Genomic DNA, 16,106 nt, shown 5'->3' on the forward strand with positions numbered 1-16,106 from the left:
TACGTTTCTGTTTCTCCGTCGTGCCAGAATTCGCGGTATTTAGGCAACCGCCGATTTAACCGAGTACTTTCTCGAGACAAACACTTTCAGATGCGCAAACTTGTAATCCACATTACGGCGGGCCAATCTCCGCAAATGGACTCGAAAACAACGTGTTTTTGTGTGTAATATCTTACACTAATACTTACTAATATTAATATTTACGACTTGGTATAATGCATTGGTATAATGCAAATAAAGAATAGATTATATAATATTAAAAAAAAGAAATATGTGTAGAGAAAAGAAATAACACATATTGACGTAGATATTGCAATTGCACAATATTTTTTATTGTCATATTCATTATAATATAATAAATTAATGTAGGATATAGGTAATGAGGAGAGAGCGGAAATAAAAATTGAGCACTATGTACAAAGTATTCATATATTTACATGCGGAGCATACATTAAATGTACAAGCTAGTAAGATCGTTATATCCGGCGAGTGATAGCATCGATTGCTCGTCGAATATAAGCTAAGTGCCCATACACACACACACACACACACACACACATACATAAAACTCTTCGCGTATATAAAATAATAAATTAAAATCCTAAAAAAGTAGGTGGATATGGGTTAGGAGCAAGTGGATGCGTTTTATGGCTTGGCAGTATCGTTACTGCGTACTTCGTAACAATGAGCGTCTCTCCCTTAAACGTATACGCTCTACTTATTTTACGTATCTGCAATACACCAAGTTATGCATAACCGTTTGCCAGGGAAAATCATAAAAATGCAAGAGCTTTGAGATTACTTGGGATTTTAACGGCGCCGCGCACTTTCACGATACGGATACTCATTTACAACTTACGTGCAGAACTGCGAATCGTAAGTCGCATAAAGATCGTTAATACGCGCGGCAGAAGGAAATAACGTTTGCTGCTTACGGTTTCTCGTGCTTGATAATATCGACATTTTGCGGTTGTTCTGTATTCCCACCGATGTACATATCAAGCCCCAAGCACGTATTTTCGTTCTATTTTTTTCGCACACACATAATAGTAGATTAAAACGTATCCGCATATGACTATCGTGATAAAAGTGTGCAAAACCGAGCGTAAAAACACCCTTGACTGTCCGCAAAGACGAGCAGTGCGTTTCATTTAGAAAGAAATTTTCATAGAAGCTCGATATTTTTTCACCGGATCGTTAAATGAGGTTTTGAACTTTCACCTTGACGAAGCCTGAAATCTCGAAAATGCGTCGATCATGTTCTACCGACCGGAAAACGACCAAGCGATTTTACGCGGATATGCCATATAACCAGCTACATGTACTTCGCACGAGAACGTTGCCGTAACCTATTGACCTACATGAGTATTAATAAACGCGTGTAATGCCTCGTACCGTTTTCATATCTTGACAAGAGCAACGTATGCTGACTTGCCACTTTCGTAGAATTAAACTGAAAGTGGTGGCATCGACTATCCCGACAAAAATCTGATTTGATATTAAATAATTTCCTTATATATATATTTCCTTGTTTTTGAAAGGATCGAGCCAACGAAATTTCCATGGACGAAGATAAGATAAGCCGCTGACGCGAGGACAAATTGAAGCATTCTGGATCCTTGGTCGGATCTCAGTAAACATTTGACCTGATAACAAGATCATTATTTAAGAATGCAAAATCTTCTTATGTGATAAAAATATGCCGATACTTGCGTCTCTTTCTACAATCACTCTTGCAATCCTGGTAAGAGGTGAAAAGTTCTTGAGCAAGCAGACGATTTGTCTAATAACTTGTTATCGATACATTGGCCAACAAGTAATTATTACTTTTGCTTGCTTGCGAGAAAATAAGAGAAAATTACATAAACTTTCATTGCGCGGTTTCTGCTTTCTAATTTTAATTTTAAATTGATCAAATTTTTTTAAATATTTTTTAAGCGTACCAAAACATTGCATAATCTTAGATCTTCGTTTAAATAATTTATAAAAATAAAGCAACAAAATAAATTGTTAGAAAGTTTTAATGTCACATTGCAAAGCAATTTTATTGCAATCTATTTGAAGATAAATTTGTTGATACGTTAAAATATAATCGATCATATCCGCGATCATTCATCAAAAATATTATTGAAAAATATGTAACGTTTTAAATATTATGTCATCGTAAACATCGTAGATTTAAAAACTTTCATCGAAATATTTTATTGGTCAACCTCAAGCAAAGAAAATAAATGGCATCACGTTAGCAGCAATATCTTTTCTTCTCGAAAATCAAAGTCTTTCCGAAATGAATCAGAGCGATTAAGACTATTATTAAAAATACTATTAGATATTTTTATATAGGCACTTATTACGATTTAGAAATTAAGGAGGATTTTGTTTGACTATTATTTTGCTCATTTGCGTTTGCGGCCTGCATTTCGCTTTTCGACACAGATCTGATTTCTTTTATCGATTCTCCATATTTAGTATCATAGAATAAAGCAATTGACGGCTGGTTTTTTGAGTATTTAACGTCTTCTTTTTTCTCGCTGACTTTTTCGACTTGATTTTGTAATCCGTTGTTTTGTCCTTGACTATCTATAGTAATAAAATGGCCATTAATGACACCAGTTTTTTGAGGCAAATCAGGACCGAAAACTTTTTGCAATTGCTGAACTTGCGGCGAGCCTTGTAGTTGTATAGCACCATTCTCCGGCTGTTCTATAGCGGCTAATATATCTTGAAGGAGGCCATTAGACAATACCTGGTCGTGTCTGATGCTGCCATCCGAGTTCTCGGTGCCCAGGCCTCCGTCTGCTGGTTGTATCTGCAATCTGTAAGTGCCCTTGGAACCGTGAATCTCAAAACCGTCGGCACTATCGGCGGTCAGCCGTTGCGCCAAAGACAATGCCTCGCTACCCTCGCTCGATTTCAAAAATTGACTAGCATCCACCTCATTTAATTCGAGATTCTTTTGCTGGCCGAAGGACTGCGCGGTCAAGCTTGCTGTCAGCGCTGCAGCTGATACTCCCGAGCCATGCTCAAACGTTACTGCGGAATAGCTATTGTGGGACTGACTAGACGGAAGCGCAGGGAGTTCATTCGAAACATCCGTGGTGGATGCGTGAACAGTTCTGGTGTCACTCGCTTCGTTGGACGAATCAAAAGTTAATCCTACGGGATTGCCGTAGCTATCCTTGAGATTCGTCTTCTGTTGTTCGTTATGTTGTAAATCTAATGTGCTTACCGGCGGACCTCCCAGGAAATTATCAAGCGGCTTAATAAGCGGCAATAAATTGCCTGTAAAAATAGAATTTTGATGGCTATTCTCAGATAAATCACTTCCCGTGGAGCTCGCAAAACTCGTAGACAGAGAATTGGTAAAAACTGGACCCGGGATTTCTATGTTTCCACCAGAAGGCCCCACATTTTCAGAACCGAGTTGCAGCTTGCCGCTAGAATGCACGCCTCCATGCGCGGGTAATCCAGCATTCAATGATGCTGGCCTTTCGCCCGAGGGCACTTCACTGCCTAACGATAAGCCTCCACTCAAGTGCAGCTCTTCGCTAAAATGCGATTTTCCGTTGGAAGCTAAACTACCGCTTAAAGGCTCTCCACTCACGGATAATCCTTTGTTTAAATGTAACGCTCCGTTCACAGGCAAGAGCGGTTGCAAGGAATTGCAATCGTGACCGCCACCGATTGATAACGGTGCATTTACCACAGGCGTACCATATGTCGTTGTCAGCGCGTTATTAATTCCGCTGTAGAGATTGCTGCCAAATCCGGAAGACGTTGAAATGAAGGAGGTTGGTGGGCCAAAGTTAGGCGCTCCATAAGTTAAATGAGGCGCTGGTGTGTTGAAATCAGTGAACGATAATGGCGTTCCGTATTGAACATGCGGTGCGGCAATCGGAGAATTTAAATTATGTACATTAAACGAGCCAGATGATGCAAAAGAATTGGAAAATAAATTATTCGAGCCCTGTGTATGGCGAAAAGATACCGGTACATGAACATTCGGCAACTGTTGTTTTGTATGCGGCGGTAAATATCGATTAATATTCGATAAAAGCCCTGTTGGTATTGGTTCCCTAAATTTGATGGGCTCTCGTACTCGCGGTGGTATCAAAGAACTGGGGGGAATTGGTGGTGGTCTGAATGAACCATGAAGTCTGTGATGATGTAGACTTTGTTTGTTAAAAGAGCTTCCGAATATTCCAAATGACGAAAACAGTTGTCCACCTCGTCCTCCTTGCGCCGCTGGATAAGGTCCAGTGAACGAGTAAGAAGATAAAGGTGGTGCGCCGTAAGAATCTAAAGGCGGAGGAGAAAGCAAGGATGTCCCTGATATAAAATTATTTGATTTTCCAAAAGTCACGGTTGTTAAAGGGAGGTAATTGTTCGATGGTGTCTGTTGCGGTAGCTGCTGCAAGGATAGATCATTCTCTATATTCTGAAATCCGTGTGAATCTCCGCCGTTGCTTAAAGCAGCAGTGTGAGATCCGTCATCATTTGACGTCAATCCTGCGTGAAGCGACGCGGAATTGGCATTAATCGAATTCGAGATATGATTAAACGACGAGACGTCAGAAGTACCACCTGATAACGATAAACCTGAGAGATCCGCATTCAAAGCTCCCGTTGTGGGTAACAATTCAAATCCTACTGTTTTTATGATAGATAACGGTTCGATGTTTGGCGTTCCGTGCTGTAAATTCAATTGTTGCCGACCGAATTGATGATCGGATTGACTGGTCGTAGCACCTGGGCCTTGATTGTTGTGTAGGGGTTCGTGTTGCGGTAACGGTGGCGGCGGTAATCCATTGCTCTCCGAGGAAGCCGAGGATTCATGCACGGACATTTTCAAATCGTGATCCTCCGGATTATTTAACGGCGTGCCGTAAGAATCGCTAGGCACATTTGAATTCGTCGAGGCACTCAGAGAAGCATGAGATAATTGCGATGCCGAAGAGGATGAACTTTCGATGTAATTGTGCTTTGCTTCGAGGGAAGAGGCATATGTATCTGTCAGTGGACCACTTTGATTAGGGGAGGTGGCTACTCCGGCAATAGGCTGCCATCCATCGTACTTTATGTCAGGTGGTGTGGGTGGCGCTGGAACTCCTGGCGGTGGTGCTGGTGGTGGTGGTCCGTATAAATCACCAGCTGGCGGACCGTATTGCGGTTGCGGCGCGGATACGGGAGGCGGTGGTGGACCGTACTCGTCATTGGGCAGAGGATTAAACTGAATAGCTAATTTTGGAGGCGGCGGACCGTAAGTCTCGAGCGATATAGGAATAGGTGGTCCGTGGCCGGGCTTGGACGGCCCGTGCTGACTCGCCGGTAGCGGCGATATATATTGCTGGCTCGATGTACCAATGAACTTTAACGGCAGACCGTATTGAGGTTTCGGTGATATAAACGGCGAGAACGAAGCCGACGGTGGCGTAAAATGTTTCGGCGGTCCATAATGGAGTTTTGGCGGGCCGTAAGTAGGCTTCGAAACGAAGGAGGATATTGACAAACCGAAACTTTGTTTCGGTGGACCGTATTGCGGCTTGATACTACGTGGTGGCCCGTATGAAATAGCCGGCGGTCCAAATACAGGTGGCGGCAATTCCGGCGGTGGTGGTGGATAAATGGGCGTTGGTCCAAGGTTGCCGACTAACTCCGGAGGTCCATATATCGGCGCTGGTCCATTAAAATTAGATCCTAACGGTGGCCCATAGTCGTCAGATGGAGAATCGAAAGTATTACTTATCCTATCATCGGCTTTGGCCTTGGTAGGTTTTTCTTCTTCCTTGGTTTGCGAGGTCGCCTTGTTGACTACCGCTTGTATATGTTGTCCAATCAACAGGACGCAAAACAGCGCGAACAACATCTAAAACAGAACAAGTTGACTAGAATCGGAGAAAGTGACTTCGCAGCTTTTGCAATTAACATTTTGTTTCTCTATTCCCACACTAATCGTGACGTTTATGATTATAGTGAAAAGAAACTTAAAGCATCATATCAAATTATGTAAAGATAATAATATACTGTGCGCTTAAGATCTCGGAAAATTTAACTGCAGCAAACACACATTACAATTTCGTAATAAAGATTCGTAATATGATTTTGCATATAAATTTAATTCACATATGTTTATATGATTTTAAGTCATATTTAAATAGAAAATATATAATTTAATCAGATTAGAAGTCATTATCAGATATGTCAGATTATGTCAGATAGTAGATTTAGTAATTAAAAATTTAATATTGCAAACATATTGCACTTTAAAAGACTCTGTCATAATTACATACACATATTTGTTCAATACTAAGATAAAAATTATTTCTGTTTTCATTGTACTTTTACTTTCGCATTTTTGCTCCTTGTTTCCTTATAACGTAAAACATGAGTATGCAAGGCATAATAAACACACACATGTAACATATATAAGATTATTATCTTTTTCAACATAAAAATGTTATTACCCAAAATAAGTAAATAATTATGTCTTGCATACATATCTATTTCATTATCTGTAAAGCCAAGCTATACATGTTAATTAGTTTCGTTGGGTGCTAAAAATAATTTCGCAGTACATACGGAGATCATCCATGCTACTTGTTATTGTGTAGCAATTATATTAGAGACCGTGAGAATTTCTGTATTATTCGCCTAAAATCAGAGAAGAGATCACTGCAATATATGTGAAAATTATGTAAAACTACGTTTACGTATTCCGAGCATTAAAGAGGCGTGCACGAATGAATAATTACGTTATAATAGTAAACGGATAAGGACGAATTGTGAAAAACAGACAAGTGATATCCTTTCTGGAATGCTAACACTTTGCTTATTTAAATAAGTATTAATTAAAAACAATTTTTAATTTAAAGAAATTGTATACATATATACATATATATATATATATATATATATATATATATATATATATATATATATATACATCTATGTTGTTTTCTATACATATATACATTTGCAATCTTATAAAGTATATACATATATAATGACGTAAGTGTTAAAAAACTATTATAACAAGAACTATTTACCTCATCGATCATAATTATTAAACTGATCTAACATAAGTATTCTTTCCATGACATATAAAACTAAAGATAGTTATAGAATGTTTAAAATTTATACGACACTGATTTCATCATAAATATCTCTTTCAACAGAAACTATTATTTATGCTAGAGGCATACTTATTTTTTAAGTATATTACTTCTATAATACTGACAATAAGTATTAAATTGTAAATATCTATAGTAACATATTATATTACGTACACATATCCACACGCAATAAATTTAAAAAATTGTTTTTACATAAATTTAATCAATAAAATAATAGACAATACAATTATTAATTATATAATTATCTTTTGTAACACTTTATATGTATAAAGCAAAATATTGTTATAAATTATATGTAAAACGCTATTATAACAATTAATTGAGATAACATTTTATATCTTTTTCTAAAAGATATCAGATCGATGAAAAAAAGCGATGAGAATGTACAAGCTCATCATCTGTCATTGCCGGCAAGAAACCAGCAACTTCTTCTCTTAAGTGGCACGATGGCCGAGATGCAAGGCTAACATATAGTCACCGTACTTTCTCCAAAGACCACAGAAAATGCTTGCAACCTGACAATATATAGCAATAATTGTAATTACAAATAATTACTTTTTAATTAAAAAAGGCTTTTTATTCTCTCATTTTTATTTTAATATTCAATTATCTATCGAATTATGTTTCTTAAAAGTCAAAAAATTACTAAAGAATTTGTAATTGATATAATAAAAGAACTTGTAAAATATTATACATAGATACATATATATATTTTTTTTTTATGTTTGCAATTGATGAGCACATATTTTAATTTTATCATAAATTTATCATGAATTAATCGGTGTATTATACATAACGAATTGTCGATAATGTTTATATATCACCAATGACCTATATTTTTATTATATAATTCTTTGCACATAAATATTTATAATATATATATATATATATATATATATATATATATATTTATATAAAATAAATTTATAACAAAATTATTAAATACAAAATTCTAAATCTTCAGTTGTATAAAACATTAAATTCATAATATGTATGTTTAGCTATAAAGCTATCAAAATATTTTATTTATTTTTATATATCTTGCATTTCCACGCATTATATTGTTGCTATTAAATACTTCATAAAGTAATTCAATGATATGCTATATATGCAGCATAAAAAGTAATAATATCTATGAGAGATTAAATTGTAATTTATATTATAATTATATTATAAAATATCTACCTTTAATGGTCACAAGCATTGATTATGTGAACAAAATTAAGTAAAAAATGCTATTTTTTTAATCTAAAAAAAATTGGTATTTATGTTATTTTCTTTTCTCGTTATAGATAACCAGTTTTACATCCGTAATATTTTTATATACAAATACATCTTTCACCGCCCGTATAGAAATATGTGTATCCTATAAGAACTTTCGTTTTCACGCATTGCCATGCATGCGGAAATACGTAATGATCTATATATTTCTTAAATAATTATTATTGGCAAATTTTATTTATTTATTTACTACATTTTTATATTCTTTTGTGATATACGTGTATATATATGTGTGTGTGTGTGTGTGTGTGTGTGTGTGTGTGTGTGTGTGTGTGTGTGTGTGTGTGTGCGTGCGTGCGTGCGTGCGTGCGTGCGTGTGTGTGTGCAAAACTATTATACAATCCAAAGATTAGTCAAAAAACTAAATTGTTCAACAAATGCGCGCGTGAATTAAAAGAATTGATTTAATCGGTATCTCAAATTAGTCATTATCAGACGCCTATAAAAAACCAGTAATTACTTAATCTCTGGTTGGGAATCGTCGCAATGCAATTATCGATAATGCATACGTTTAAGACCTTCATCGTGCGCTGCTTTCATAATACATGCGCCCCTCTCCTTATTAATACGGAAATTTATTCACAACGAGGGTGTAATGTTATTTTAGTCGTGGAGAGATTTCTGCACACTAAAGTGCTTTATTCATTTTTTTTTTCTAAACAAAATTGAGATACGATGCAATATATACATATATTTGAAAAGCCAATCAATCAAAACACGAAAGTCCGCCCCGGTTACATAGACATATATATGTATAAATGATTCAATCAACAAAATGTTATATAATTATAAGCTAAACTATAATAAAATCGAGAATTTTTTAGATAATTTTAAAAAATATTAATCAATTTTTATTATTCTCTATTTAAATTTTTTTCTAGATAATTAATATCCATTAGCAGTAATCCAAAATGGTTTATTACCATTGACTATGAGATATTTATAAACAAAATGTACACAGGCAATAATGACTCAATAAGTAATTAATATAGAAAACATTATTTATGAATAATTATACATATGAGAAAATGGATATATAAATATAATATTTACTTTAATTAATATGTAGTAAAATATAAATTATCATGCGAAAATGCAAGTACTACTCCAAAGCGTTAAAAGCATCATGCATAATAAAAAAAGAACGCAATTATGTTAATTAAAATTGCAATCAATGTAGTAATTATTTTCTCGAGTAAATATATTATTTACCGATATTTTAAAATGCACATTATATTATTACAAATATTTTCAGATATGTATGCTTATATTTGAAATAATGAACATTAAAATCGTAAAAATAATTAATTCTTTAATGATGTTTATTTAAGTCATTTTAAACAAAGTCAGTTTAAATAAGATATAAATAAAGATAAATTAATAAAACTTGCATTTATTGCACATATTTTTAAAACAAGGCTTACAATTCTTCCAGATTCTTCTTAAAGATTACATATTTAATAACATATTATAGTCATAATATTTTTGCAATTGAAACACTGTGCAAGCTTTAAACAGAAAGTTGCCTTTTGATGAGACTATATTGGTGTCACATTTTTATTAATTTTTGAGAAGACAAACGTTCTGAGAGCGAACTAAGCATGACAGTCCAGACTCGCTGTGACCTACCTTGAATTTAACCATGACACATGCGCATAAACCGCAGTCTTGACACTACACAAATTATCCTACACTACGAGATCTCCTTGCTCTTGACGCGTTTCGTCTACTTTTCGTCACCACACTTTAAAGGAAACCGCGTTTACTCCAACCTTGTCCTATACGATTTAATAGTGGCTTTTCCTATCACATGTCGCTCACACCATACTGGCACTTGTCGGCCCGTAGCCTCTTTGACAGACGAGCGACACGACTCGCCGCTACTAACACAAAAAAATGTTCAGTCTCGTATGAAGGCTCTGCTTATATAGACTCCGAGAGGGCTACGAGTCAGAGAAGTTGTCGACTGAGGTTGTTGGGTGAATCGCAGAAAGGAGACCCGGGAAAAGGAGAGAGTGAGTCGCCTAAAGGTACCGAGAGAAGAGAGAGGGCATAAAGAGAGAGAGAGAGAGAGAGAGAGAGAGAGAGAGAGAGAAAGAGAGAGAGAAAAAGAGAAAAAGAAAGAGGAAGATGACGACGATACGAGGAAGAGGAGAACGCGAAAAGAGGGAGCCCTCCTCACATGATGTTTAAAAATTCTCTTTGTAGAGAAAGTAGGCTAGCCCTGCCTCTGTCTCGCTGAAGAAGTCGAAGATGCAGCTTGTATATCTCTCGGTCCCCAGTGACTACAACGCGTTTGTCGCGTGAAACCGGTTGTAAATCCTTCTGCGACAGACAAAAGATACCTCGGAAGAATTGGTCAACCGAGTATTCCATTCTATGCTCACATTCGACAACCAGAATCTGCGTGAGTTATCGGCTGCCTATCTCGAAGACTCCTCCCCCAAAAAGTGCAGTTTGCATAAAAATGCAAGTGAAACTTGCGATGAACTTTTCATGTATCTCACAATCGCAATTCTATAGATCCAACTTGCTTTGGTAAAACTGAACGCTGATAAATTTACACGGCATTTGTAATACTTGTTCTTTTTTTTCATTTTTATTCTTGTTTAATATATTTGTCAGCGCCTACTCTAAAGATTGACCAAGAATCCTTTATGCATCATTAAATCTCGAAGGATGTACATATCAAGAATATTGCATTAGATACACAAGAAATCTTATGCAATGCGATGTAATAATTTGCACCATGGTAAATTGTAGATTGATGTAATCTTTAATCATACTCATTAACTAACGCAATGTGATTGGAATGCGTAAGAATATGCATAGTGATATTAAAAGGTGATATAGGAAAATAACTTGCTCTTTTTTTATCAATAAAACCTGTCTTTCACCGGAAACTAATTATTGATCATAGAGTTAATAAAAATGAAAGATCATTAATGATTATATGCTCCAAAATGAAAAGAGTTTGTCGATAGCATAGTAAAATTAATCTAAAGATCTTCAATGCGGCAGTAATTTTTTTGTCTTGCTAATTGCGTTAAATATGAATCATTATTAACCGCATAGTTAATAATCTTATTTTCTTTCTTAGACAATAATTATTAATATTAAGTTTATATAATTAGAAAAATAATTATACAAATTTAGAGATGTTACCATATGTCCATTTATTTTAACAACTTTTATAACACATATATTAACCTCTTAATTAAATACATATTTTATTTGATGCGTACAGAATGATAGATTGTGCTTTGTAATTGACCTTCGATCGTTTGTACGAATCTCGGCCACTGTCAAGAGCGAGTGAAATTTAACCGGTATCACACTCCCGCGCACACATACACACATACATCTATTCAGTTTCTGCCACACACATCTACATCTAATTGTGCGGTCATATAATGGAAAAGGCTGCGTAACCAATCTACCGGAATATCAAATGTCTAATTAATATTTAAATATATATATTCTTTCCATTTCTAATATATATTCTATAAATAACTTTTATCAAACACGAAAGTTATAATTACAAAACATTAAATTAATATAATATTTAATAATTTTTTTGCTCTACAATTATAACTAGAGAATTTTTTTTAATGTATTCGATAAATTTCAAGTATATCTAAGTAAAAAAATTTATTATAAAATTTTAATAATTTTTTTTTTTATTTGTTATGATAACATAAATTTGAGATGGCATATGTGTATATATAAAATATTTTTGTATATTTATAATCTATTTAAAAATTTCTTTTTAAGAATTTTTATTATAATACATATACATAATTTAAAATTTTAGATATTTAAATATAATAAAACAAAAATGTTTTTCATCTGTCCAGCTAAATTTTTGTGCATTCTATTTCATAATTTATGTCAAATATTATTAAGATATCTTCAAACTTTTAATCAGCCAAAATTTCATCTTCTGTAAAATAAAGACAAAAAAGAAAAAGAGAGAGAAAGATAGAGCAGCAATTTCCGTATGTGTGCATACCGGATGCAACAACACATACATACGCCCGGCCCATTGAGATCCATTATGTTGTCATCAATAATTCAGCGGAAAAGTGCCGCCCCTCATGGTCTGGCTTTGCTTGTCTGTCGACAGTACCATCTACCGCTGACGCTATTACTGCCGCAAAAATCTCGAAATAACGAGAGACCTCGCAAACAAAATTGTTTCATCCGAAAGTCTGCGCGGAACGGTATAAAGGTAACTAGTTGCGCTCTAGAATTAATTGTTCAACGACACCGTCCATCGGAATTTTTTCAGCCTCTCTTTATTCCTTGATCTCGACAAGCTGAATTTTCACCGTATCATTAAAGCGACCACCAATGTATCGCCATTGAAATTTATTCATACGTAAAATTTTCATATCTTTTTTACATTTAAACACGCATATACATTATTAAATATAATTTAAAATAATGTTATTATAATATATATTATTATTGTAATATATATAAATACTATAATAATTTATATATAATTTATAATATAAAAATTTTATATAAAAAATATATATTTTTCTATGCATAAGAAAACTTTTAATAAAATATATATATATATATATAAAAATTCGAAATTTAGAATTTTATTATATCTCAGTAATAAATCTTCATAATGTTATTAATACGACAAATACAATTACGATATAGTGGTTTAATAAATGTTTTAAAAACAATACATTTTTATAACACATACAATCACAAAACTGCAGAATAAATTGTAAACCTGGTCTTGTTTTAAATCATGCGTGATATTAAAGACCGACTCTATATTTTTATATGCAACAAATCATATAATGAATTAACCATGAAAGGGAAGTTATCAGTTATAGCAAGATCCATGGTCAAGGTGAATGCTCGACTGACATTAAAGTTTTAGGGTCACGTTGAGTGGAATGCGCGCAGGTGCGGCAACATCTCGTATCACCAGGTAGAACTTTCTTCTTTCTTTCGCTCGAGGTCAACGTGATGACATACGTTGAGAGAAATCAACAAATGAAGCGTTCCTTCAGAGGCGTACATTTCTAAACTATGAATATTTTTAGAATAACATCTTTTACACATATACACACATCATCCTTAGGTAATTTATGCAATGTATTAGAGATAAAAGTATACTTTCTTCGTTACATAGATATAGCGCCAATAGATATCGTCAACGAGGCATGCTAAAAAGAAAATTTCGAAACTCTTGTCTAATGATTTGACATAATTCATATTAATTAAACACATTAAAATTGATTTTTTTTGTGTCAGAGGAGAACATATATTTTTATTCATTTATGTCTACGCATAAAAACATCGTTATAAAATATATTCAATTATACATTACTTTCTTGATATAATAAATAGTCCTATAATACGCGTTTGCGTGTGCAATGCAGGCAAATTCACAAGAAGATACATAGACTTCTCCACTGCAGTATTGAGTATTCCACAGTATCCCAATGTGCACTTCATATATTAAGGGTTAATAGCCGTGAGCAAATGGCAATAGTATTGGAAAATCTACTAAGTGTCCATCTGTACGATTTATCAGTCCCAGTTGGCTTGTCACACCTGATCTCTCCTGCTAAATCGTCCACATATTCAGCAATCAATATATACCACAGCTGGTTCGATTCACAACGAACAACCAGAAGTGACTCAGTAAATTAACATTTGCTTGTTTATAAGCATCGAATAATACATAATAAATTATGTTATAATAATAGAGTTATTATATCTTTTAGTTAGAATTTATACATTGACTTTATTATAACAGAATTTATATAAAAAAATTTTCAGATATTATTCCTAAAAAATTAAACTTGATTAAAATAAAGTATGCACAAAATAATATATATTTTTATGATTTTATATACTTTTATACTCTGATAACAAAAGTAATTTTTTTTGTTATCAGTTAAACTTAATAATCGATATATTTCTTAAAAGAAAAGTGTTTCTTTTAACTCAAATAAGAAGAATCTTTGCGCACTTCTTTGTAGTAGATTCATTCAAATTTATGCAAGACATGAATGCATAACGACCTTTCCTTTCAATCTACTGATGACTTTTTTCCAATAGACGGACTGACTTGACAAACCTTACTTACATAATTAAGGATGCCTTTCAATGCAAAATGCTCGACTCTCCATTCTTATGATATGTAGATGTTGTTTCATGACACCAATTACATTGTGACAAACATTTTCATTAATACATAGTAATCGTGACGAATCGACGCCAATCTTCTGCACGCATCTCCTCTGACGAAACTCGGTACTTACTCAAGCTACAAGGCATGTCCCAATATACATATACATTACAGCGATTAATTGCGCCAGTTATGTTTTCATCATCATTATAAATACATATCTTTATATTATCATGAATGTTGTAAAAGTTACAATGATACATATAAATCTTGATATTAAAAGAAGATATTATCTTAGAAGTTTAGGACAATAATTATTTTCTCAAATTTATTGTACAATTTATTATTATTTTTTGAAATTTGAATCTTTCTTAAATTGTATTATAAAAAAAGAAATTATATATAGTGCTTTTCTCTCTCTCGTTTTCCACCATTTGTGCACATTTTTTAGTACTTTTTAAAATTTTATATTAAACTCAAAAATAATAGCTTAAAAACTTATATTAAATTGCACTGAGATAAGAAAAAATTTGATATAATCGTGTGAATGCATGTAAAGCAAATATATACTAAAAAATTAAAAAGTTAAAAACTCATGATATAAATAAAAGTGTGTACGCATATTATGAACGAATAACGAATAAGTACGAAATCAAAAGCAATCGTGCTTCTATGACAAAAAAAAAATTAAAAAAAGAACGTTGACTCACGCGAGTATCTCTCTTCCATAAATCCATCATCATAAAAAGGAACGGCCAAATTTTCGTAATACGGCCACTTCCGTAACTGAAACGAAACTCGGGAACATCACAATATAACGTTGAGAATTCGGTGCGTCGAGTACCTGTATGCCGTTTCTCTCGTATTTCGCTTGGGCTGATCTCCGCAATTTCGTAAGCCTGACAAATACAAGCCGCTCACGCTCGTTCGAACGATTCTTTCGCGATGTATTCCGTCCACATCCTTGTGAAAGTAAAATTTACAGTAGAAATTCCTTTCTTCCCACGATGTTCGCAATTACGATCCGAAAAAAATACGGCCATTTCGAAATATTGGTAAAATCTGATTGTATAATAAAAAAGAGTTTAAGAAAAAAAAAAAAAAAACGTTCTATCAAAACGTAATAAAAAGTTGAAAATTTTCTACTGTAAAAAGTTTGGTCGGTTTCTCACGGCGTATCGTAATTGCATTTTTCCTGACAAAGTCATCCTACCGAATCGATGACTGGGAGTTCACCTCCGCGTCGCGTTTCCGTCTCTTTTTCTGTCCTCTTGTCGTCGCCAACGGTATATCAGGTAATGACGAGGGCGCAAAATTGGTTTGATGTCGGCCATTATCGGAGAAAGTTTACAGCGTTCGTGTTTTACTGGAGTTTATCATCTCAGTTTCTCCCCTTCCTACGTGGGGCTATCACATCGTCTACTTGCCTCGACTCAGGTAGTCGCGAATTAGGATACTCCTGTGCGCCGAAACGTTTCTCGACCATCAAAATTTATCTACTATTCCGCCTAGTTACACGCTAAAAA

General features: G+C 34.0%; 1 protein-coding gene across 1 annotated transcript; it reads right to left on the bottom strand.

The window, feature by feature from the left end:
• Nucleotides 1–415: 415 nt before the first annotated feature.
• On the bottom strand, nucleotides 416–10,313 carry LOC126850233 (uncharacterized). The gene is made up of 2 exons (XM_050592997.1): nucleotides 10,044–10,313; nucleotides 416–5,866 (listed from the first exon to the last, which is right to left on the bottom strand). The coding sequence occupies exons 1-2, from the start codon at nucleotides 10,056–10,058 to the stop codon at nucleotides 2,351–2,353; spliced, it is 3,531 nt and encodes a 1,176-aa protein (XP_050448954.1). The 5' UTR covers nucleotides 10,059–10,313; the 3' UTR covers nucleotides 416–2,350.
• Nucleotides 10,314–16,106: the final 5,793 nt, after the last annotated feature.

Source organism: Cataglyphis hispanica, chromosome 6 (assembly GCF_021464435.1).
Source record: "Cataglyphis hispanica isolate Lineage 1 chromosome 6, ULB_Chis1_1.0, whole genome shotgun sequence".
Lineage (NCBI taxonomy): Eukaryota > Metazoa > Arthropoda > Insecta > Hymenoptera > Formicidae > Cataglyphis > Cataglyphis hispanica.